Source organism: Protopterus annectens, chromosome 1.part2, assembly GCF_019279795.1.
Source record: "Protopterus annectens isolate FY-2018-M chromosome 1.part2, PAN1.0, whole genome shotgun sequence".
Taxonomy (NCBI): Eukaryota; Metazoa; Chordata; order Ceratodontiformes; family Protopteridae; genus Protopterus; species Protopterus annectens.
In genome coordinates, this window is record NC_056727.1 from 566,798,580 (window position 1) to 566,826,079 (window position 27,500).

Sequence of the window (27,500 nt, forward strand, 5' to 3'; positions counted from 1 at the left end):
GAACCTGACCCTGATGTTGGGACAGAAGGTTCGGAGACTGAGGTAAAATCCAAGGGGGCTCCAGGCATAGGTTCTTCAGCGTTTGATACCAAAACTGCCGAGGCCAATTTGGAGCCAGCAAGATTATCATTTTGGGCTTGTCCTGTTTTATCTTCAATAAAACCCGTGGAAGAGGAGGAAGAGGCGGAAAGGCATATCCAGAGAGGTTGCTCCAACTGAATGACAGGGCGTCCACTTTCAAAGCTTCTGTGTGGAAAATCCTGGTGTAAAAAGTCTGCAGCTGATGATTGAGATGGGATGCAAAGAGGTCTATGGGAGGACATCCCCAGACTGCTGTTATCATCCTGAATATTTTGGTGTCCAGCATCCACTCGTGTGGATCCGAAAGATTTCTGCTCAGACTGTCTGCCAGGAAGTTTTGTTTCCCTGGTAGAAACTGAGCTTGAAGATCCAGATTGAAAGATAGAGCTGTGTCCCATAGATCCATGGCTAGTCTGCAAAGGGGGTAGGAATGAGATCCCCCTTGCTTGTTTATGTACCACATAACCGTGGTGTTCTGTCCGTATTAACAGTTGTCCTGGTTGTACAAGATTCCTGAAGGCCAACAGAGCTTTCTGAACGGCTAGCATTTCCTTTAAATTGATATGCAGGTGCTTCTGATCCTTTGTCCAAAGGCCCTGCAAACAATTGCCCTGAAAATGGGCTACCCAAGCATAATCCAAGGCGTCCGTGGTTAGAATCTGAGAGGCAGGAGGCAGACGGAAGGGCTTCCCTTTGTTTAGAGCACATGCCCTGGACCACCAAAGAAATTCCTTTTGAAGGCAAGGAAGAACGGAGATCAGTATATGTCTAAACTGTGGCAATGCTGAGACCATACACTTTTTAGGTACCACTGTATTTTCCTCATGTGTAGTCTTGCATATGGTACGAGAAGGATGCAGGAGGCCATGTAACCCAAAGCCTGCAGGAATTTTCTTGCAGATAGAGGAGTTAAAGTTGCCAAGATTCTGAAAGTTGAAGCCAGCTGTAACTGTTTTTCGGATGTCAAAAATGCCATCTGGGTTGTGGTGTTTAGAAATGCACCCAGAAAAGTTATCCGTTGTGATGGTGTCAAATTTGACTTTTTTATGTTTACAGAGAATCCCAGGAACTTGAGGAGGTTCTGTACAAATTCTAGATGTTGGAGTAAGACATCCTTGCTGTCTGCCTGAATTAGACAATTGTCCAGATAAGGGTAAATTTGAATTCCCTTGAGTCTGCAGTAAGCTACTACTGGAGCCAGGCATTTGGTGAAGACCCTGGGCGCAGTAGATAATCCAAAGGGCAGCGCAGAGAATTGAAAGTGCCTCGATCCGGCTTTGAACCGGAGGTATTTTTTGCGATCCTGCCTGATGGGAATGTGTAAATATGCCTCCTTTAAATCCAAAGTTACAATCCATGCATTTTTGGACAGCATTGGAAGTAGCTGCTGTAGAGTAAGCATCTTGAATTTTGGAATCTCTAGAAAGGTGTTCAAGACCGACAGATCCAGAATGGGTCTCCATATCCATGAGTTTTGCTTCCTTGGGACTAGAAAGAGCCTTGAATAAAACCCTTTTCCCATCTCTGAAAGAGGAACAAGTTCTAAGGCATTCATAGCCAAAAGAGCTTCCACCTGGTTTAAGGCCTCCGTTCATTGATGTTTTGGAAGATCTGGCCATCCGCTTGGCCTTGGCAAAGTATGAAAATGGAATTTGTAACCTCTTAAAACCACATCCAAAACCCATTTGTCTTGGGTTATTTGAGTCCAATTTCGATAAAAGAGAGTTTTCCTCCGAGAGGGGCTTCCAGGCAAGAAGTTCCTGTAGCCCCACAAAGGGAGTCATTGAGTTTGTTTCCTTTGAGATTGTGACCTGTCCTCTCCTCCCCTAGGGGTGGAAGCAGTCCACTGTCTTGGTCTATAAGCAGCTTGTGATTGAGGCCTCCCTCTGGAACGTCTGTATCTACCCCTCTAAGGCCTGTCTGAAGTGGGAAAGGACCAATTTTTTGAAGGTCAATTCCTGCTAAATCTAGGAGGCTGTACTTGTAAGAAATCTTTAACTGTTTGCATGGATTTCGCCTTATCCTCCATCTTTTTAATCACCTCTTCAGCTTTCGATCCAAACAAAACATTATGCTGAACAGGAGCATCCAATAATTTTGCCTTTACCCGTTCAGGTAAATTTTGTTCCTTTAGCCATGCATGCCTTCTAATGACTGTGCCAGAGGCCGCAGCCCTACAAGAAGCCTCCAAGGCATCAAATCCACAGTGTAAACCATGCTTCCCAACCTGTTCAGTGGCATGCAATAAGTCATGTAATTCCTTATCTGCACAGGCAGAAATGGAAGTAAGCGTTTGTTTTAAGACAGACAATAGAAATTGCTGGTATTTAAACATATGAAACTGACAGTTTAAAGCCCTAATGGACAAAGTAGCAGAAGTGTACACCTTTTTGCCCCATCTTTCTAAGGATCGAGAATCCTTTTCAGTAGGAATAGGATTTTTGGCAGAAGCGGCCTCAACTCCCTTAGGACCCTGAGAAATGGTTTCAGGGTCAGCAGAAGGGTTCTTGTATAAAAACTGATGGGAATCAGGAACCCTGCAATATCTATCAGGCTTAACAGGAGCAGGAGGAAAAGAGTCAGGGTTGTTAGCCTCCGAAAAGGCATCATCCACAATATCCAAAACAGGAGGAATAGCCAGGGTCTATGTTGGGGAAGAAGAAATTGCCTCAGTCTTTTCTTGGATTCCGAATACTCCTGTCCTTCCCAGTAGAAATGTTCCCTCATTTCATGCAAAGTTTCCCCAAAAGAGAAATCCTCAGGGGGAGAAGCTGAAGGAATGGATTCTTCAGCATCAGAATCCTCATAAGGAGGGAAAGAATATTCCTGATCAGAAGAAGAAACTGAGGAAACAGAAGCCTGATCAGAGGAATCATAAGAAACATCCTACCTTGGCCTTTTGTCTGGAGGGGGATGAGAACCCCTAATCATAGTAAGTAAATCCTCCGCCATCTTGAGTAACTATTTCTGTGACTTAGGAGCCGGTTCAGAAGAGGCTTGTGTAGAAGTCTTTGATTTTGAAGGAGTCTTTGCCTTTGTCTTTGGCTTTGCCTTTATTAGTAGCCGAGTAGGCCTGAAAACCCCTTCGGAAGCCGGTACCTGCACAGCGGCTCCGGACCCATCTGAAGGAGCATTGTCCGAAGGTCCTGCAACAGAAATATTTAAAGGCCTGGTTGGCTCCTCATGAGAGTCCGTTTTGGCCATCGGTTCTGAAATGGCCGATGACAGGGGCTGCAAAAGCGCCTCACTGATGACGGCCAAACCTGAAGCTGGCTCCGCTTGTGCGCTATCATCAGATTTGGACCTCGGAGGCCTGTCTTTATCCTTGCGACGTTTATGAACTCCGGTAGCCGGGACCGTATCCGACAACATTTTGTAGTTAAAGCGCCTACCGAAGTAATGAAAAGCAAAATCGTACCTTCGCTTAATTGTACGTTGATTGAATCTAGCACAAAACAGACAACTAGCTACGTCGTGGTCAGGGCCCAAGCAAGGAATACAGTAAGAATGAAAATCCTTATGAGGTATTTGCTTCCCACATGAAATACAATTATTAACTTTTTCTGACATCGGAGTGGAGCAAGAAAAAAGTTTCCCCAACGGGGTACTTAGCTTTGAGTGGAGAAGAAAGTCTTCGGACCGAAGTAGATCAGAGGAGTCAGCCGACCGGCACTTGCGAACTGCTATCACCGCACGGCAAGAAAGACTGGAGAAGATGGCGCCGGCTGTCAGCTTTATACTCCTGGTGCTCTGACGTCAGGGAGCATGTTTGAACAGCCGACACCGGACCCAGACTTTGGAATTTTGGCCGACCGAGGGCGGCCTGCCAGCAGGGGAGAACCCTACAGTCATGACTGCAACAGTGAAACACTATGAACATCAGTAAAAAGCGATGGAGATCTTGCTTTCTCAATTGCTTTTGGCCACAGCTCTGATGTACTTCATAGGCATGCGCAGTACATCAGAACTGCTGCGAATACCAGACAGCTGCGGAAGGGCAGCAAAGAGGCATTATACAATGCCATTATTTAAGAAAAGTAATTATTTCTTTTCTTAAATAATGTCATAGTATAATAGCAATAACGCCTGGTGGGTAATGCGGGATTTACCCACGGTTGTCTTTGTTTGGTCCCTCGGGCATAGTCCTTGGGACCAAACCACGCCAACTGTGGGTAAATCCCGCATTACCCACACCCAGGCGTGGGTTATTGCTATAATATTACAAATAGTCCTATGTATTTATTTTACCTTGCTTAGGTTGTTTTTCATTTTAATAACTAAACATTACTTTTTCATATTTGTTATCGGTGAGGCTAAATGCACTTCACAGGTTCACAGTGTCCTTAGAAACTGCAGCAATTTACTGTTGCTATGGCAACGCAAATAGAATGTGAAGAAAGCTTCACTTCTCTTAACCAACAGTACACCCCCCCCCCTTTTTTTATATATATATATATATTTGGTAATACTAAAAGGAAATAATTCAAAGGACATATGTACATGAATGGAACATTTCAGAGTTAATCACGAACATGTCCCCAATCCCAATAAACATAACAGTGACCATCATTAATCTAATAAATATTGTAATAACAATGAATTAAGTTCACTATTCCAATTAGTCTACCTTAAAACTAGATTTTATACTATTTATCTATGTATAGATAGTGAGTTATTAAACATATACAGATTATATTAGTGTAGTAAATAGAGAATTTAGAAAGGGAGACACGATGCAGTTAAAATAATGAGGAAAGAGAAGACCGAGAAAGAGAAAATTAAGAGAAAATACACATATACAATGTATGTCGATTTACAGTATAAATATTTTATGCACTATATAACCCTCCTTCTGTGAAAGAAAAGTACCCCGTTTTACATACCTGAGGTAATGTGAAAACTCATGTGTCATCTATTTTCAAAAACTATAGATAACTGTTCCAGTAGTTACCTTTGTTTTAAGATTCCAAGCAGTAAAATTGGTCCTTTAAAGTAATGTTAAAACAATTCATATCATAGTAGATGCTTTGAGAGATTTGGCTGTAACAGTATCAGTCTTTTGCTTCTTTTTGACATCTGTCCAGACATTTGTTTCATTTGTTCTCTTGAGAGAAGGTGACATCCAGTCTATATCTTCTGGTAAAGTAATCGCATTATTAGTTTTAATAAATGAAGAGGCTTCCTCTAAGTCAATAAAAGTCCTCATCTCACTGGCATACAGTATTATCTTAGCTGGATATGCAAGTTGTGCCTGGATGTAATTTTGTTTCAGAAACTATCATTGGCCACACTTTTTTTCCTTTGTTCCATTATTCTAGATAAATAATCTTATAAGGCTCCATTTATATTTTAGAGGTGCCTTCCAAGCAGATCTTAAAATCAGTTCCTTGTCCAAGTATGAAAGAAATTTGATAATTATTGACCTAGCAGGAGAGTGGCAGGCTTCCCATGAGCTCTGTGTGCCCCCTCAATGCCAAAGGAAAGTCCTTCTAAATTTAAAAAGTCAAGAATCCAGCTTGATAAAAAGGAAATAATATCCTCACCTTCTGTGTTTTCAGGTAATCTGAAAATCTTGATGTTATTTCGCCTCTCCCTATTTTCCAAGTCATCTACTTTATTAACCAACCAAGTGTTTTAAAAACCAGTTCTTTCTGTGTTTCCTTTTCCTTAAGTTTGCTTTCTAAGTCAATTAGAGAAACCTCTACTCTGTTATCCTTGTCTGGTGGTGTAGCATTTCATTGAGGCTGTCAGTCTGTTTTTGACTGCTTGTTTTAAGATTTTCTAAGCGCTCTTTAAAACCATCCATCTTCAAAGACGACTCCTGCAGGGTAGATGCCATCTGTTGTAGTTCCTTCTTTAAGGCAGCATCCTGGTGAGAATTCCTTGAGTTGCTCATTTTAACAAGGGAATATATCTCCAAACTTTTTGAAAGGAAATTATTTGTAAAACTTCAAAGTTTCTAATTATGTAAATTAGACTTATCTATAAGATTTTATACTTTGAAGAAAAAAAAGAATATTTTTCCTGTCTTATTTAACTAGTTATATTGAGCTCTAAAATACTGCTGCTTTCAGTTTGCCATTCAGGCTCCACCCCCCCCCCTTGACTAACAAATATTTGTACTAATCAGCTTTCATAGGTAGGTACTAGGCTATTGGCCCAACGGCCTATGCAAGCCTAGCCAACAAGGTTCCCTGGCTTACGCCACCCAAGAAAGTTATTTTCCTGTGCCACTGATGAGCAGAGACACAGAAGTGATTCCTGGGGTGCATTTCCTATTTCCCATCCACTCATTAAGATTTTTCTTGAAGAGTGCTAATGAAGAACTTTGCTTGACATAGATGGGTAGCCTGTTCCAGAGTATGGGAAGTCTCTGGGATAGGAAATCTATCCCTCCAGCATGTCCTGTTTACCGTGGTGACAAGGTTTAGGTCCCTAGAGCATGTAGCTCGGAGGGATTGGGATTTCTTTAGGTGTAGCATGTCCAACAGCTCATGGGTTTGACATAGCTTTATATGTTAGGCAGAGATCACCTCTGAGTAGGCGATATGCTACGGAGTAAAGCTGGAGTTTGAGGCGGTCAGTGTAGGGCATTTGTTTGAGTCCAGTAATCCTCTTTGTGAGGTACTTCTGTGGCCTTTCCAGCTGCTGCAGATGTCTTGTCAGGTACATTCCAAAAGGGGCGTTGTACTCTATAATGGGTCTAATGAGTGATGAGTAGAGGGCAACGATGACCTCCTTTTTCCTGGACGAGAACCCTTTTATGATGAGGTGTGCCACGTAGAAGGACTTCCTGACTACTGTGATGTGACTATCAAAGGAGAGACTACTGTCCACCTGGGTCCCAAGGTCTCTTATCAGGGGTGGGTGGCTATAAGGCTCTGCAGAACAGTAGTGGCAAAGCCAGCTCTGGATTTGGAGTATAAAGGCAAATGGTAATGCTTGGTGAAGGTATGCACAGAACTCCATGTTGCTGCTTCCAAAATATCCTTGGTAGGTGCTCCTCTGAGGTAGGCAGTTGAAGTGGCTGTTGCTCTGGTGGAGTTGGATCTAATGCTGCTAGGTACAGGTTTCCCATGGTGGGTATAGCAGAAACATATACAGTGTCCTATCCATTTTGAAATGGTCTGCTTTGAAATGGCTTTTCCCTGTGCTCCTGCAGCGTATGCTACCAATAATTGCTCAGATTTTCTGAAAGCTTTGGTTTTGTCCAAATAGAAGAGTAACTGTCTGTGAATGTCCAAAGAATGTAGTAGTCTCCCCCCTTTGTTCTGTGGTTTTGGATAAAAAGTTGGCAAGTGAATAGTTTGGTTTTGAGCCACACTTGATACCACCTTTGGCATAAATGTAGGGTTGGTTCTTAAAGACACCCTGACCTGGTGGAAGATGAGGAAAGGTTCCACTGCCATTAGTGCCTGTAATTCTGAAACTCATGCTGATGTTATTGCCAGTAGCAGAGCAGTTTTCCAAAATATGTATTTTAATTCTGCTGTGTTAGCTGGCTCAAATGGAGGTAAAGTTAATTTTTCCAAAACAAAATTCAGGTCCCAAGTAGGTGTTGGTGCATGATCAATTTCCTGCAGAAAGAAATCTATGAAAAAATACAGATTAGATTTTCTCAAGTTGCTGTTTAAAACTTGAATTTTGTGATAAATGACCACTTTGCAGATGGTTAGAAGAGTGTAAACTATATACTGTATACTAGATTAATATTAAACAGTATGTTGAAACAATAGTCCCAGGACCACCCCATTGAACATTAGTGAGCAATGGAGAAAATCAGATACTTGGCACAAGAGTAGCTGTGTATTTTCACCAAGCCTTTAATTTGTTCATCTTATGATAAAGTTATTAACAGGTTGATAATGCTAGATAAACAGGAACAAAATCAAATGGCTTAACTAAAGTGATATAAATTACTGTTATTAGTAAATATTTGTTTATCCTTGGATGTCAGCATCTGCCCTAAATAATGCCAGAATCATATACACCATCATTGGTTCTCTCTCTTTCTATGCTGCAGTTGACAGGCATATGAACTAGTCCCAGACCCAACACAGAACTAACATACTACTTGGCTAAGGGAGGACACTGCTCCCGCAGCTGGCTTCTGCAGGCAGAAGACTTTGCAAATCCTATGCCTCAACCCCAATGCAAGCAAACTAGAGCCCTCTTAGTGCAGTATTTACAGAGGGTGGAGAAAAGGAAACCCACTTTGGCCATCAGAGGCTCAACAGAAGGACACCATGATGTTACTGGCCAAGTATGATCTTGTGTACTCTTTGAACTTTCTGCCATAAAAGGAATTGCATAATGTAATGCCATTTGCCAGCTTTTAAAGACAGTTTGACACTGGTTCCCCTTCTTTTGATGTTGCATGAGAAAAAAAATAGCTGGTCAGTAGATCCTATAGCCATAATCATAGTGCATTTCTGGCAGTTGGCTCAGAGGACTAAGGAGATGTTAATGAGCAGTTTCCTGTGGTCTAGGGTTTGATTCCCCCAACCACCATTGTTTAACTGCATGACTAAGCAAGTCACAACCAGACAGCACTTCTGGGAGGAGTCTGAAAAAAGTCAATGGAGATCAGTGCTCTGTCCCCATATATACAAATAAATCCTGTCTAGGTAGTATCTTAGTTGCTTGTGAACATTTAACGCACGATTCATTTCCCCTTTGTTTTGGAGATTTGAAAAGAAATCTAAACAGGCTGATTAAATGAGGTTACTGCAAGCAGCAATGCTGTCTTCCATGTTAGGTATCTGAAAAGGGCTATAGCTACTGGCTCAAAGGGACTTGTGTCTTTTTAAGGACAAAGAAAAGATCCTTTAGTGAGACATCTTTGCTAGAAGCTTAAAATGGAATATCCCCTTAAGCATAGCTATCAACCTCTTGGCACAAAAAATCTGGACTGGACAAAGGCAAAAATAATGGAGTGACAAAGACCCAAAAATAGGGCCAAATTTTAAATATAACACTTATAAATGTAAAGTTGCAAGAATAAAAGGTCTTGTACTACCATGCATTTTCTGAAGAAAGTGAAGTCAGTAAATCAAATGCTTGTCATTTAATGAATTCAGTCCACTTATGAACAAAAAGCCAGAAAAAAAAAAAACACAAATTTTATAAGAGACAGACCAAAAATGAGAAAATTTTGGACATTCTGCAAAAGTCAGGACAGTTCAATAAGTCTCTGTCAGTCTATGTGACAAGGATGATCCACAACAATGCAGGCAAAGAAAAAGATGCACCTTCAAAGAAGTGCAAGCTAGCCTAGAGTTGAACAGTTCCATCAGTTTCTGCAAAAAACGCAGCAGAAGTAAAGTTCTGATTTTGCCTTTGGAGCTACAGGAAAAACTGTTCCCATTTAGGTAGATGGTATTTCCATATGTTGCATTTCCCATCTTCCTTTGTGTTATTAAACATGTACTCGAAAGGTTTCTAAAGGACAGCACGGTCAAATAATCCAAGCTGTCATGCTGGGGTGCGTTAAGTTCCCTCTTGTACTTAGTCAAGCGGTGTCAGTGTGGAGGCAGTTTCAACATTTTTCCCCTATATAATTATAGTAGTACAGAGAACCAATTCTGCCTAGGCCAAAAAGAAGCTATGAGAATCCTAGTTTTCCCCTCTCCTTTATAGTCCATCATCAAAGGGAGTCAAGTCACTAGTTTTCTGAGTCTTAAGTGCTCAGGCTGAAAAAGAAAATTAATGGCAGGTGAAATTCAGCTCAAAGCAAAAGTGGGACTATAAGGTCTAACCTTCCTGCACACCAATCCAGTCCACACTGACAATGCAATTATCTAGGTCCAACGGAGAAATGAAAGAACTGAAAACAACTTGTGTTTAGACCAATCTTGGATTTGCATACGATTAGTAACAAGTTACTAACTTGTATTGAGAACTCCAATAGGAAAGTGACAGAAATAGAAGACATGCTCACCAGAAACTCGGACCACATAGATGAAGTGAAGATCAAATTAAGAAACACAGCAAATTCATGGCCAAAATGACGGCCATGGAAGACAGGGTGTGCAGGAAGAACTCTAGGTTTACTGGTATGCTGAAAATACAGAAAGAACTGATTGTTTAAAGTTTATGAAGAACAAGCCTGTGGAATGGGGAGATACTGAACTGGAAAATAATGAATATAAACTGCCCATAGACTTGTACATACTATGCACATGTAAATCCATATGCAATGTAGAGTCATCAAGCATGAAGGTTTAAAGGAAACAATCTTGTCCTTGAGTTCTTGTTTGAATCTTAAAAACTGGGGGATAATCGAGCCCTATGTACTTACTTGCTGAACAGACAGATTAAACTGACATTCCAACCAGACATTTATGCTCTGCAGGCAGGTGAAGTAGAGATGCAGGCTGTTGTATCCTGCACACTTCAGGGTGAATCCTCATCAACCAGTCTGGTATCCTTTTTTGGGGAAGATATTCTGAAGAGCATTAGACAGGTTACTTCAGATCAGCCTAGATAACAGGAAGCTCCACCATATTTTAAGTCTGCCATGTTCTCCATAGAACCGAATGGAATCCACTGATAAATACTTTACGTGGAAACCTTTGGGCCAATTTCTTCTCTTATTCTTCCATGAAAAAAGGAACGGCTGCAAGTTTCACTATGAACCATTCGTAAGGTAACACCGACTAACTGCAAATTTGATTCCAGCTTCCATAATTTTGTCTGCAATATTCTGCAAATGTGAACTTTGCGGGGCACACATTGTTGGTTGATACTGCAAGACAGTACTGTGTTTTCACCAACTGTTTGGGCATAACTTTACACGCACTTATGGAGATCTATGTCTATTGCCAAGGGTCTGACAATGGCTCCTGTTCTCTATTCTGGAGGGTTGAATGTTTTTCTGGCATTTCTGCTACAAATGCTCCAAGCTGTTACTGCTCTACATCTGGAGGCCATCCTCCCAGTCAGTGAGATGCTAATGACACTGCCTGCAATAAGGACTGTATACTACAAAGTCTGCAAAGCTGTTTTCAAGCTGTGCTGTTAATGAGCTGCTATAATCACTGATGTCAGTGTCTTGCTTACATAGAAGTACAAGTGGCGTGATTAAAGGAGCTGAGCTTGAAGAGAGCGAACAGAGTGAGATGATATTTCCATGACTACATCTGTTGTAGAATTAAGGAAAAAAATTAATATGTACAATTAAGTTCACATTTAGCTGAAGAAAGGTTATACTCAGTGCAACAACTTTTGAGTATTATGATTGAAGTCAAATTCTACTTCTCTTTAAACTTTGGCTTTGCAAACTAACACTTCACACTTTCTGTTGCTGATCCAAATTACATGCGTTTATAGACAAGACTGTTTTGTTCAATTTTTGAGTGGCACAAATTTCTATAACGTGATATATATTTTGCTCAGGTCTCTCTCATCTACAGTGGGGTGATGGATGTTTTGCTTAATGAGGAGTATTTTTGATCTGGCACTATTACACAGCCTTTTAAATCCTGCTTATCCATGCCTGCCCTCCATCACTTCAGATGGGGTCTGCCTTATCCTTGTAAGTATACAGCTTTGAATTTGTCTGCAGTAGTTTTCTGTTTAATGCACTTTATGAAAGAGGTCACAATCGGTTTTATTTTGACCAATTTACTCCATCGGTGCTCCTATTCTCATGCCAAAACTATATACTGATCATTATACGAGTAGTAACAGAAATTACACTACTACAATGGTAAGAAAACTAGCATGCCAACTATGACAATGACAACAGCAGCAACACTGACAATAAATGGACACCGTCCCTTTTCAGGGGTAACCTGAAAACATGTTAAGTGGCTTGCTCATAAACACACAGTAAGCAAATAATGGTGGTGAGAATCAAACCCTGTACCTCAGGAACAAACCACTACCTTAACCCAGCTGCCACAATATTGGGTATTTATTGTTTCAGCCTGCATTATAAGTTTTGTTTAGGTGAGGGAACTAGTATAAGGTGCAGAGTTAAAGAATCCGGTATTTTAAAAAGTTTTGAAATGTATAGTTTAATTTCATGGAATGTTATGGTTTTGCAAATCCCCCAAAATATAGCAGGATATTCACATGTATTAAAACGTATATAGCAGGATATTCACATGGATTAAAACGTATATAGCAGGATATTCACATGGATTAAAACGTATATAGCAGGATATTCACATGGATTAAAACGTATATAGCAGGATATTCACATGGATTAAAACGTATAAGCCTCAATTTGTATTTGTACAGGAAACTTGATTAACTAAGACAGAGTGCCTAAAACTTTTAAAGCTTAATTATTGGAGAATTTTAATAATGCCCAACTGGAAGGTGTAGGGGACTAGAGACCCATTAGGAAGTATATAAACTTTGTACTAAAACAGCTAAAAAGATGAGGAAAGTAGATAATCCACTTGTACAGATTGATAGGGAAAAAGGGTACTAAAGTTGATTTATATATCCTTCCTAAAATGAAAAGCACTATGGGAGTGCATAATTTTATAACCGGGATGAGTTATTTTTTTTGGGGTGGGGGGGTTGGAATGCCATTTTGCTAGCTCAAAAAAAAAAGCAGGCCACTTCATACAGTAGGTACTGAAATAAAAATAAAAAAAGGCAATCCCCTGGTCCAGATGGCCTCCTGTTGGACATATATTTGTAAAGAAAAGAAAACTTTACAGGAAATTTTCATTCTTTAGCTAATCAAATGCGGTCTACTTATTGTGCCCTTGCCCACAGACATAATTAAATTATTCCAGCAATAACCAAGTAAAGGAAGAATCCCCCCTCAAGTGGGCTCATACAGACCTAGCCCTAGTCACTTTAATTAAACAAGCTTTATACCTGGTCATATCACATCTAATAATTTGATTAATAAAAAAAAAAAAAAAAAAAAACTTAAACACTTCTACAAAGGGTCACTGCCTATTCATAGCAAATTAGGATGCTGAGAATTCAATTGTACTAAGATGTTATTACATATGGGATTTCTCTACGAAGTTTGCGATTCTGATACCATTGGATTTGGTAACAATGAAGTCAGTTGGTTTCAAAACCATTTAAACTGCAGGACATTCATGGTATAGAAGGAAAATCTACACAGTGGCACAGGAAAATACACTGCAGAAGTCCCTCAGGGCTCTCTAAGCCTCTACTGTTAACCATTTACTAATGGCATTGCTACATGCATCTCACTTTATGCAGATGACATCATCTTGCACACAAATGGGCTCACTTCTGCAACTGTCCAAACAGATCTGCAAAAAGACTTCTCTCTGCATACGACTCAATTAACCAATGTACTCTAAATGGGACCAAAACAGTAACTCACAAATAACCACCTTACTCTAAAACGGGACCAGAACAGTACCCATTTATTTTGGTGCACAACAAAAGCTACCAAAATCCCCTTTAACCATTCTACACCCAACAAGGTACCTGTAACCATATGGGAGATACAAACAGGAAAGATTAACTATGACATACACAACTCACACTGACTTGGGTGTTTCAAAAGTCTCAGCTTAAATAAAAGTTGCCCAACTCCATTTTAAATCACTTAAAGTAAACTATGCAAGCTCTAGCCAAGGATGCCTTTACCCTCAAAATGTGAGTACATTCTACAGACTGTCCTCCTCTACTCAGCCTATGATACCAACAAAATTCAAATATTTATAGATTCTGTACATGTAGATTCACCAATCTCTCTTCCCATATGAAGGACCACCGCATCACTGTACCAAAAACTCACTGCAACACTACCAAAAACTAACTGGCTACCAGTAAATAGCTTGATCCATCCTTCTGTTATCCATTGTTATCAAGAAAACAAATAGCTGATTCTGCCCCCTTGCTTGGAAATAGGTTACAGATAAAGTCTCCCCCCAATTCTCTGAGAATAATGCTAGGATTCTAATAAGAGCCCCTCAATGTGCCTTTAACAATTTTCCCGTTTCGAAAAACAAAATGTAGTACTGTGCAGCAATCCCCCTCCTCTAACAAGCACCCTACTCCAGTACTCTAAGCAAAGCAAAGCAGCACCACTATAAACATGTAAATAGTCTTGACCTTCCTCTAACAGAATTAGAGAGGGACTCCCCTTAACAGGATTACACAGAATTTATACTGCTCCACTAAGTTTTAAATACAACCCACAACTGATATGTTGTGAAAATTAACAGCAAAATTATGGTAGACTCCAGTTGTTGCGTCTTTCGGCTTTTCCCGGTTATTCGTCCAAAATTATAGTTGGTTCTGACACTGGCTGCCACATGTATGCAAATTCATGAAGCAAATACTACAGCAAAAGATCGATATTAATGGTCTTTCCAGTGGAAAGTTGATGAAATGTTATCAGTACTACTCTTTATATTGTTGTTATCATTTGAGCTATATAGGTACAGTTCTGTGTAAGCTCTGAAACAAGACTACCCCGACTGATGTAATCTTCACCCTGGAATGTATTATGTTGAAAATGTGCGTGCTTAGTTTTATCTGTATAACTCAGCAGCTCACAGACATTAATGTAATTCACATGCTCTAATGTACCATGTTATAAAATTGGTTATTAGGCACACTTGTCATGACTGAAAAATGTCCAAGGAATAGTTCACTTATTTGGTAAACAAAGTATCACTGTAAAAGGCTGTTAACTGCAAGAATTAAAACCATGCATTCTTCTACAGCCTTTTTCAGAGGGACTAGGAAGGGGTGTACCTTCTCCTCACTTTTGTTTGAATTATTTTGCTCCCAGGGGTTTAAATCTAGAAAGATGCTTCTAAAGGGGTCCAATATTCAGGATCAATATCTCAATATGCAGACTACCTATATCTGCTTAACTTAGTCCTAATGAGGACCTGGCAGTTACTTAACTGCTTTAAAACTGAAAGTCATGTACTTTCCATAACAGATCTGCATGATCCTTGTCTGTATACTACAAGTGAGGGACCGGTTGAAGCAGGTAGTCCTTTTCCTGCATCAGTGAGAAGGTCTCTTAATGCTCCTCTCCTTACTCCATTGATTCTGCTCTCCTGCCCTATTCCCCAGATCAAATTTGTCAGCTAAAGGAAGAACTTAAAGGCACTTCCTTAAATAAAAACAAACAAAAAACAAAAACATGCATTCTATCAAATGATCCTTGTAGACCTGTGGGATGTTCCAATGCCTGAGGTAGCAGGGAAAGAGGCAGTGGGGTGGCATCCTGAGGAAAATCTGAAAATGTAATGACAGTCTGACTGTTTTAATACACTCAAGAAGCATTTACCCAGTCATAAATGAGAAGACTTCGTAAAGGCATACACTGAATAATCTGAAGACAATCATAAAGCCTTAATGTAAACAAACCAAAGAAGGACCAGGAGCAGGCTGCAGATTCCATTTTCAAAGTAGTTTATTCCAGAACAGACGACATCAAAAAACACAAAACACTAGTGCTTTCATAGGCGTGTACCCCACTTCATCAGGTGTAACAATGCTTCATTTAAGCATCATTTTATACTCTAGAAGTGCTGCAAAACAGCCAGTGACTGGCCACAATATTTTTACTTAAAGCCACAAACACATTTCTTTAAAGAAAGTGGTACAAATATAAAAGCATACATAATAAGGTATGGAAAATACACATGAAACTTTATTAAAAGTATTAAAAAATTATATATATATATATATTTATTAAAAATGCATATATTAAAAACTAATACTTAAAGTATAAACACATATGAAACACTTTTTCATCGAAAAAAATGGTCTCTTTAAAATAGGCTTCAAAGGTATATGGTCATTTAAACCATGCCCACAGTCTGCTTTCAGTCTAACAATCCATTTGGCTTCTAAGGCCTCAGTTTTATTGCAGACATCACCAACTCTGATATTCTCATTAACCCTTCCTATCACAATAAACTTAAAAATATGTCCATCATTGTCAGTGACATGCTTAGAAAGTGCACTAACTTTATCCCTTCTATTAATATGATATATATATGTTCTCTGATTTGATCTTTAAGTGCCCTATCAGTTTTCCCTACATAGAATTTAAAACATTTCAAACAATGTGCAAGATATACCACATTTAGTATTACATGTAGCAGAAATGTTAAAAGTGTATCCCCTTTTCTCATCCAAGTGCATAAATTTAATACTGGTGTTCAACTACAATAATTACACCATCCACGCATAGTTAAACCTTCATACTCTAAAGCTTTAAATTCATTCCTTGGAAAACACAACTTCCTTAAGTTCATTTTTAAACAAAAGCCTAGGTTCATGGTCAATAACATTACTAATGTCTGAGGTTAAAATACCCCAATTTTTCTTTACTATGCCCATATATTTATATACATTCTACAGAATTTATGGAAGTGAATTTTAAAAATGTAGTACTACTATTAACATAACACAAATTCTGTAGATGAAATCAACTTCCTTGATGTAGCAATATAACAGGCTGTACACAAAATACAAGAAACCATGCCATGTGAATACTTTGTCACATGACAGTATGTACCCTCAGCACATTTTTAAGAATGTAAGAAATCAAGCTTTTAGAGCTTCTAGGCTCAATGGAAGGGAAGCAGACTTTATAGATTGCACTGACAATGTTATTAAAATTTTAAGAGAGGTTATGATGAGAAGATGGTAAAGAATAATGTACAGGAAGTGGCCAAACTTAGAGATTCAGTAGCAAAACCTTATTTCTCAGACAGAAGCATTTCTAGTAACATTAAAAATACTAATACTACAAGGAAACTTAAGATGCCCCTATACTACTCATCTGATATAAATGCATGGGTATAGTAAAGAAATATTGGGGTATTTTAACCTCAGACAAATACATTAGTAATGTTATTGACCATGAACCTAGGTTTTTGTTTAAAAATGAGCCGTCCCTTAAAAGGAAGTTATGTTTTCCAAGGAATGAATTTAAAGCTTTAGAGTATGAAGGTTTAACTATGGGTGGATGGTGTAATTATTGTAGTTACCAGAACACCAGTACTAAATTTATTCACCCAGATGAAAAAAGTGGATACATTTAACATTTCTGCTACATGTAATACTAAACATGCATCTTGCACATTGTTTGAAAGGTTTTAAATTCTATGTAGGGAAAACTGATAGGGCACTTAAAGACTGAATCAGAGAACATATATATCATATTAACAGAAGGGATAAAGTTAGTGCACTTTAAGCATGTCGGTGACAATGATGGACATGTTTATTGAGATAGGAAGGGTTGATGAGAATATCAGATGTGGTGATGTCCGCAATAAAACTGAGGCCTTAGAAGCCAAATGGATTGTTAGACTGAAAGCAGACTGTGGGCATGGTTTAAATGACTATATACCTTTGAAGCCTATTTTAAAGAAGAGACCACTTTTTCGATGAAAAACATTTTTCATATGTGTTTATACTAAAGTATTAGTGTTTAATATATGCATTTTTTAATATATATATTTAAAACGTTTAATAAAGTTTCATGTATATTTTCAATACATTATTATGTATGCTTTTATATTTGTACCACTTTCTTTAAAGAAATGTGTTTATGTGGCTTTAAGTAAAAATATCATGTGACCAATCACTGGCTGTTTTGCAGCACTTAAGAGTATAAAATGATGCTTAAATGAAACATTGTTACACCTGATGAAGGGGGGTACATACCTATGAAAGTGCTAGTGTTGTTTTGTGTTTGGATGTCTGTTCTGGAATAAACTACTTTCAAAACTGGAATCTGCAGCCTGCTCCTGGTCCTTCTTGGTTTGTTTATATTTGGACTAGATTTGTTTTTTTGGGCCTGGAGACTTGCATTTGGTGGTAGCTATTTTTCTGACAATCATAAAGCCTCGTTTTTGTTCATCTCTGACAGCAAAAAATACATTTTTGTGCTAAAAATGCTTAACATTTAAAATTTATAAAAGTGATAATTTTAGTTCATTTTTAAATATACATACAGAGTTTCTCTGTAAAGCAGTCAAATTGCATATTGATACAATGTCTCAAATACAAGGTAAACATTAAGAAGGTTTAAAACATGTTTGAGTGATGCCTAAAACCTAACTAATAGATAGTAACACGAAAAATATAGAGACACACATCATTGTAATAATTACCTCATCTGTGATCCTAAAAGGCATCTCTGCATCTTTTGATTTTCGAGGTACCATGTTGGGCTCAAACTGTACCAACCGGTATGGCTGACTGCTCTTCAGAAAAGTGGTAATCCACTTTGAGACCTCATCCCCACAATCTCTTCCATGAATATCTGCTCCCCACACTCTGTGTAAAAAAAAAAAAAATTATACTTTTGAACCCAATTAAAAAATATATATTACAAAAAAAGTGGTTCTAAGAATATGAAATTCAGAAATGTTAAAGACTTCTGGTCACGATCAAGAAAATGCCACTGCACACTGACATTACAGCATACTAAGAGTAGACCGGCTAAACAAAAAAGGAGGTGGTGTAGCTGTAATATTTAAACAACATCTAAACATCCAGATCTTAAAATCATCAGCTCCACAAATAGGCAATGAAGAAATAATACATACCAACCTCAAAATTAACCGAAACAAAACCATCAACATAATTGGATGCTACTTCCCACCTGGCCAAAACATCCCTCCACTAGAAAACCTCCTCAGCTGGTCTACCCACCATCTCCCCCAAGAAACTATCATCTTAGGTGATTTCAATATTGACTGGCAATCCTGTTCTGGCAACAATCCAACCCATCATGTACACCTTCATGGCTTCACCCAACTAGTCCAGTCACCAACAAGGATAAATAAAAACTCCAGCAAGCACTCTACCCTGGATTGGATACTAGTTAGTAAGAACCCCCAGTCATATATAACAGGCTGCTTATCAGATGGCCTCAGTGATCACTCCCCAACATTCCTACTCAAAAAATACCTGTACCAAGCTAAACCTGTCATCTATCGTCAAATACGTAAAAAAAATAAACTTTAACCCACTCACATTCATCTCATCCCTCAAAGAATGTAACTGGCATGGTACCTCAGTCTAGATGATGCAGTTGAATCTTTTAATACTACCTTCCTGAACATCCTTAATTACCATGCCCCCATAAGATTTTCCAGAACCAAAGCACAGCCCTCCCCATGGCTATAGAAAACCACTAAGTCAGAAATGAAAAACAGGGATAAAGCCTGGGAGCACTGGCGCAAAACCAAAACCCTCGCAGCTAGACAGAAATTACTAGAACTATGCAATAGAGTCAAAAAGCTAATAAAACGGGACAAATTCCAATACTACCAGTCTGCCCTAGACTCCTCACAACACAGCCCCAAACAATTCTGGTCCTCCATAAACTCCATCCTCCACCCAGGTAAAGTCAGTACCTCACTCCTCAGAAAATATTGCTACCTCATTCAACATACACTTCACCCAAACCATACTATCTAAACACAACCCCCCTCCCCTCCAACACACACCTTCAACTAGTAATCTCCCCACTGCCTTCTCTTTTTCTCCTGTACCTACCTCCAACATAAAAAACCTAAACTTAAACCCACCAAATTAGCAGCAGACAACCTCCCAAGTGAATACCTACAAATTGCAGCTGATGCTCTGGCCTACCCAGTATCCATCTTGATTAACCGATCTGTCAGAAAGTTACGTTCCCACATTGTGGAAAGTCTCACATATAATTCCCCTCCACAAAGGCGGACCCTCTGCAGAACTAACCAATTACCGCCCCATAGCTATTCTCTCTCCACTCTCCAAAATACTAGAGAGATGCATACACTCTCAGGTCTCACTACCTCCTTACTAACAACCTCCTTTCCAGTATTCAGCATGGTTTCCGACCAAACCATAACACCATTGCCTTACTCTCCTTTACAAACACTATCCTTCAGCATAAAAACAATGGCTAATTCTCCTCTGCTACTTTCCTAGACCTATCTAAGGCATTTGACATGGTCCCACACAAACAACTTATCTCTGTCCTCAATAACCTATCCTTCTCACAATCAGTCACCAACTGGTTTCAGAGTTACCTGTCTGACCTCCAACAATCCGTTGTATGGCAGAATGACATGTCTCCCCAACTACCTGTCTCCATAGGGGTTCCCCAAGGATCCATCCTTGGACCCCTACTTTTCTCTGTTTACACCAATAATCTAGCCTCTGCCACCAAACATGGCACACTCATCCAATACGCAGATGACTCTACCATCATCTGCTCAGCCCAGTCCCTACCCAAACTGCAAAATGTCACACAGGAAGCCTTTTCCTCTGTTGAAACATGGTTATCTGATGCCCAATTCCAAACAAAACTAAACTACTCATCTTCCAACCCACCAAACATACTCAAAACAACTCTCACTTTAACATCACAGCAAAAGACAACACCACTATATACCCAACTGAACACACCAAATTGCTAGGAGTGGAAATAGACAAACTAAAATTTGACATTCACATATCCATGACCATAAAAAAAGTCCACAAAAAACTAGGAGCATTATACAGAAATAAACAATTTCTCACCAAAGCAGCAAAGATTTCAATAGCAAATTCCCACCTTATCTCCACCCTACTTTATGCCTCTCCAGTATATACCAACCTAAGGCAATGTGATCTAAACAAGCTAGAGACCTGCTACAACAGAATCACAAAATTCGCCACAGGGGCATCCTACCGTAGTCACAACTGTCTCTCACTTGCTAAACTGGGCTGGCTTGAACTCCCTCACCTCCTTCAGTGGTATCAACTCTCACTCGCCCACAAACTAGTAACCATCCACCAAATGTCCCATCCCTCCAGAATCTACTCCAACCCTATCAAGACCACTAAGATCCAGCAACAAGAATCACTTTAAGATCACTAAAGCCAATAACTCTGCTGGTGAAGCACTATTCTTTTGCGCCATAGCCAAATTATGGAACTCACTCCCACCCACAATTACCTCCATACCATCATGCACCAACTTCAAAACTTTATTAAAAGCGCACCTAAAAACATGCTGGCTATGCCCTTTTAACTCCAACTCTAATATCATCCACCCCATCCAACTACTACCTTTCTTTCACCTCCACTAACTACCTTGATGATAGCAAGCTCAGATGCTCATAAGCCTAGTACTTATTATACAGCAGGAACTTCTAATTGTTACATTTGTTAATGCCGGTTATGTACTTCACAGATAAAGATTCTAGTTGTCTACTGATGTACTATGTTCTTCATCTGTAAATATGTTGTAAGTAATTTCTATGTTAAATTGTTAATCACTATGTAATCCAATGTAACTACTGTCTATTTTACTGTGGAGCTTTTCTCCCAGGGCCTCCGCTGAAAATGGACCCACGTCCTGTCGGACACTCCCGGTCAACAAATTTAAATAAATTAAAAAACATTTCAGGTCACAATTAAATAGTAAACACAAAACTGAAGGACGTGTATAGACTGCATTACTATAGTACATGAAATACTATTTCAGCAGCTGCAAAAACAATCAGCAAACAAAAATGAAGAGCATTTTGTACCAATTAAAATCCTGTTTTTATTGCACCATTAAAATCCTGTTTTTACTGCACCATCTCCTACTATAAGCCAGTTAAGAAAATACAAAATGCATTTGAGTGTTAATTTTGTCCGAATCCAGTAAACTTTTCAGTTTTGGGCAACCGCCAACTCCAGTTCCTTCATAGAATTAAGGTTCTTGAATGCCAGTGTGTTTTTTTTTTTGGTATGGATTTTATTTACATTTGATTACTAGGTAAGTAGGTTGATCCAGTGACTCTTCAGCCAGGAAGCAAATGACTGGCAAAAATACATGGCTACAATTATTCAGATGTTACTTATGCAATACATTATCTATTCTGAAAACATTCAGCTTAGTCTAATGCATCAGCCATCAATGCACTACTGGCAAAAACAAGCTTCAATTTGGTTATTCAGTGGAGAACTAAAATAGGTTTCCCATTATTTTGGCACAAGTAATATTACTGCCTATAGGATTAGAGTAACAGCAGTTCAGTCAGTTTAAAAATTATACACTGAGATTTATATGCAATTAATTACTGTAGGAAGCAGTGAGGTAGGATTTTAAAAGAATGTTCAGGTCAAGGCAGCCCTGTCTGCATACAATAAGGTGGCGATTCCAGCAGAAGGCTTGTATGCATTTTACGTGAAAGCACAACAGGTTTTCAAGTATGAAGCATTTCCGTACTCCTAGCTTCAAAAGAACTGGGCTAGGTCTGTCGCTAAAATGGGGATAAGAATAAACTGGAAGACAGTACCAAAATGTCAGACATGCCTTGTTAGAAGCCCCATTCGTACAAGCCTTTATAGGCCGCCCATTGTTAAACAGCATCTGTAAATATGGGAATGTGAAGCCCACTCACAAAAAGTAACTACCCACACAGCAGCATGGGCTATTTTTAGTTGTACATACATGACTCTCAGGAAAAATGTCAACTATCAGGGTGTATCCCATGCTATCACAAAGCAGACCAGTATTGCCCATTTTTATGAGGTGTCTGCAGAAATTTACTGGGTTGTCTTGTTGGAATGAGGCCCATTTTCGAAGGACTCCTGGGAACAAAAGCTCAGCAATGCCTACATGTTTTTTTCATTTTATTTTATATACAATATGAGAAAACTTGGGGGGGGGGATTAGATCCACTAGTTACATACACAAGTAAACTTGAGCACTCAGTATCACTGACTGCATCAGTACTGAAGATTCCACAAGCCAGGCAGTGGTGCATATTTAATGGCAGAACTGTTCTGCTAATGACTGAATGAATCAGTCCTTTTTTGTAATTAAAAGTAGGTAAAGAAGTCAAGTTAATGGTACTGTAATGCCTACAATAAAAACAAAGCTGTGCTGCACAGGAAAATGCTAAAGATCTATAGTTCATCTGCACAGGAAAATGCTAAAGATCTATAGTTCATTAGTTCATAATGGCATGAGCAAGCTCTTTTGTTACCTTTGTAAGCTCAAGCCATAGTGATAACAGACCGTCTACAACCTGAACCCTGAAGTACTGTATCCCCAGATCTTCAGAATACTGTACTTCCAGAGCCCCGGAGTAGTGTATCCCTAGCTCCCTACCCACTTACCTCAGGATCTGCTTCTTCACTAAACTTCATTTTAGGGTGCATCACATCCATGGCAGAAGTTTATTTAAATATAGTCTGCTGGCTTGCTGGACATCTTAGTTATGTAACTTGCTGTACTTTATATTTATTTGGCATTTCTTTACCAGGAAAGTCCGAATGGGTCATGAGATACCCATTTTCAGGGGAAGCCCCAGGAGAAAAAAGCTCCAGATACACATGGTTAATAGAATGAAGAACTAGACAGACAAGTTACAACATTCAAGCACAAATATGAAGACAACAAATTAGTCAGAATTAAGACTTGATAAAATAGTCATACTGTTAAAGCATAAATTATATGGACAGCCTAATAAGATGCAGCATTATTTACATAATAGATGATTATCATAAATTAATATTCTAGAAGTCATGAAATATGGTAGCAGATTATATTGGAGAAGGTGTAGGATTGCATGAGTAGAGAATGGTTGGGTGTGATAGAGGGGATAGTAGGAAGAGATGTGGAAAAGGTACGAGTGTAACCTTAGAGGAGTATGTGTAGAGGAAGGGAGGGTAAAAGTTAGTAGTAGGGACAGAGAGTAGAGGTAGGAAAAGTAACGCACACACACTCTCGCGTGCACACACACACATGCACAAACACCCCCCACGCGTGAGAGTGCACGCTCACACTCTCGCACACACTCTCTCGCAGTCACACACACGCACACTCTGTCGCACACAGTCACACGCGCACTCTGTCGCACACAGTCACACGCGCACTCTTGTCGCACACAGTCACATGCACACACGCTCGCACACACACACAGTCACGCACGCACACAGTCACACACTCGCACGCACACAGTCACACACTCGCACGCACACAGTCACACACTCGCACGCACACAGTCACACACTCGCACGCACACAGTCACACACTCGCACGCACACAGTCACACACTCCACCTGGGCTCATAGGTGCAAATCCAAGCTTTGTTGATTTTTTCTCACACAGAGGGTTTGAAGGAGTGTAGGTTAGTAGCAGTGTTGATAATTAAAGGAAGGGAGGTCCACAGTTTTCCCACAGAGCAGGAGTAAATGCTTAGGCCTGGGGATATATGTTGGGTTTATAGGTTGTGTGGAGATGTCAGTCTTCAGATCTGAGATTTTTATTTTGTATGTAAAAATAGGCTAAGAGGACAAGCCAGTGGGTCATGGATGATTCTGTAAACCATAGCAAGCTGTACATATTGGAGGTGGCAGGGGAGTTCAAGCCATCTTACAGATTGCAGAGCTTTACACTGATGGGTTTGAGGGTGTGTGTTTATAGCAAATTTGGCAAATTTGTTATAGCAGCTTTCTATTTTTTTTTTTTCTTAGAGAGGTCTAAATTAGTTAGAATTGGGGCCCCCATACAACACTGAGGGCAATAGGTAGGTTTTGGCCAGGTTGTTTTGGCAGCTGCTGTGAGTAAGTTTTTATTTCAGTATAGCATGCCTAGTTTTTGGTGGGTTGTTTTGATACTGTGTTTTGTATGTGTAGGTCAAATTTGAGATAATCAGCATTGCGACACCTGGCAGTTTAGGTTGCTGAACGCATTCAAATTTCACTACTGTTAGCTGAAAAGATCTTTAAGTTTTGTTGGAGCTATGGTGTTTGTGGGTGGAGAAAGAGCTTTGTTTTAGGGGGGTTCAGTATTGGAGAGCCATGTTTCTATGGAAGAGAAAGCTTGCTGTGTTGTGTTGTAGGAAAGTTAAGATGTCTTATATGCAGATGACAGTGAAGTCATCTGCATATTGGATTAGTGTGCCTTCACAAGAAGATGTAAGTTACTGATGAAGACATTAATTAGTAATGGGCCAAGGATGGATGCTTGAGGTACACCTGTGGGGGTGATGTGATATGGGAAGATAGAGCCCAGCCATTTTACTACTTGCCGCCTCCCAGCTTGGTAGCTAGAAAACCACTGAAGGGAGGATGATACACCAATCCTGGAAAGTTTGGTAAGGAGTTTGGGGTCAGAATGTCAAACACTTCTGACAAATCTAGAAATACTGCCGGCACTAGTTTGCCAGTATCACGAGCTTTGTTGACAGAGTCCATGAAAGGAGAAGGCTGCTGAGGTACTGTGTGCAAGTCTAAAGCCATGCAGAGTGTGGGAGAGTAGGTTGTTGCGAGCAAGATGGTGAAGTAGGTGCACACATTTTTCTAGAATCTTAGACAGATGGGACAAGATTGCAATAGGATGAAAGTTTGTGATATCAGTAGAGTTGCCTCCTTTATGCAAAGGGATAATGTGTGATGTTTTTCATAGGTTAGGGACATGTAATTCAGCTATGGATCTATTAAGATGACAAGAGGGAATGAGATTGCCTTTGCTGCAAGTGCTGCAAGTTTTAGGTAAACTGGTGGGAGGTTGTCTGATTAAGACAAAGAAAAAAAAAACTGAAACCTTGCTTATTTGAGATAAAGGGACAGGATGAAAAGTAAACTGGGGATGGTTTGGTTTTTGGTTATGAGTGAGGGCTTGGTTGTGCGAGTGTGTAATGCGTGGGTTACTTAGAGGTTAGTATTGGGGGTATTAGTAGAAGTAACAAGTTGGGTTTACTTTTGTAGAGTCCATATCCAACCTAAAAGTATGTGTTTAATTTGGTGGCTGTTTGAAGAGGTGGTATATTGGGGTACAGATTAGGATTATTTTTACTTGATGCACTGAGCAGTGATGCTACAGAGGACCAGAATTTCTTAGGGTTGTTTTTGTTATCTTGAATGTAGGAATATGAGATATTTGTCTTTTGGTTTGATTGCAGAGTTGTCTGCACAAGTGAAGATTTGTAGTTTTTATTCTTTAGCCAGGCAGTCCATGCTTGTTCTCTAACTTTCATTACAATTTTACATGATTTGGCGAGCATTACTGTTTGTTCGGTTTGTTCGTTGAGGGGCTAGGGAGTTAAGAATGCTTAGGAAGTTGCTGCTGAAATGTTTAACTGCATCATGAAGGGGAAGTCTTTTTAGGATGGACCAGTCTATAGCTTTTGGAGATTGGTTAAATACCTCTTTGCTGAATTTTTGTAGGTTACGTATAGTTTTGAACTTTTTGAACTTGTGTTGCTTGGTGAGTTGAGGGATAGTCCTGTGAGCATAGGGTGGTAGGTGTGGTCACTAGTGAGGCAGTGTGCCTAAGGATGTAAAGCTAGAAGGGTTTGAGACAAGGTAGAGTGCTGGATGTTATAATTAAATAAGTGAAGTAAAGCCAAAGGTTTAAACGATTTGTTGGGTTGTATAAAGTTAGTGTCTGCCGGACTATGTTAACATTCCCCAAGATAATGTTTTCATTCGGTATTGTTTCAGATATCCAGGCTAGAATATTTTCTAGAATGGGAATGTTTTGCCCAGGAGGGATGTATAAAACCACCATGTAGGTCTTCTTACACGAAGTTATAGAAATGTTATAAGGATTTCGGCTGTGCAGAATTTTAGCATAATATTTGAGTATAGGGAAACTATCAACTTGTTAGGGAAAATTAGGGCTATTCCACCAGCTTTTTTCCACATGTGCTCTGTCTACTCTGATAATGGTGTAACCAGGGTGAAGAATTTCAGTATCTTATTTCTGGTTTTAGCCAAGTCTCTATAATAGCAAGGATGTCTGGGTTAGGAGTGTGTCAGTTTATTGCACGATCTCCTGATATTAAGAGTGATAAGTTTAAGTTTTTTGTCTGTGTAGCAGGAATGGGACGTGGGTTGGGGTGAACACCCCTGCACAAGTTTTAAAGCCATGAAACAACGTCTAGTTATTTTAGAAATTTTAAAGTATTTGTTTTCGATTGTAGATGTATCGAGGACGTCAGTGGGAACAGAAGATGATAGGTATAGAGATCAGTGTTGGGGTTATTTAGAAGAAGCTAGTGGTGTGGGGATTGAGTGGTGATGAGGTAATAGTTGAGGTATGCTTTTGTAGTGGTGCTGCTGGAGGAGGATTTGGGCTAAAAAGAAGGAAGAGAAATGAGTTATGAGTAAACAGCATGATTGGTGTAGATGTGAGGACTTAAATGAAGTAGTGGGGGAATGAGTGCTGATGGAAGTGAAGCAGTTATAGGGGGTAGAGTACAAGTGAAAATACTATGGGTAGTTTTGTTGAAAAAGGGGGTGTGGTTAAAGTAATATGGGTGAGGTGTGGGAGCGGGATGTTGTGTAGCAGATTGATTGTAGTTGTAATTGGAGGGAGTCTGCAGGAGGTGGAGCTAAAGGAAGTACAAGTTTATAAAAGGAGAGCGGTAGGTTGTCCTAGTATCTTCTCTGAAATGAAAGGAATAGGAGGGGTATTAAAGCTACAGCATAATGATGTACTCAAGAAA

At 39.5% G+C, this 27,500-nt stretch overlaps 1 protein-coding gene across 1 annotated transcript in view; it reads right to left on the bottom strand.

The window, feature by feature from the left end:
- The window catches only part of LOC122790246 (mitochondrial amidoxime reducing component 2-like), a 241,923-nt gene that overhangs the window by 119,876 nt on the left and 94,547 nt on the right, over positions 1–27,500 (bottom strand). Inside the window, exon 3 of the mRNA XM_044057781.1 lies at positions 18,183–18,348. Within this exon, the coding sequence (XP_043913716.1) occupies positions 18,183–18,348 (166 nt within the window). The remainder of the gene's footprint in view (positions 1–18,182; positions 18,349–27,500) is intronic.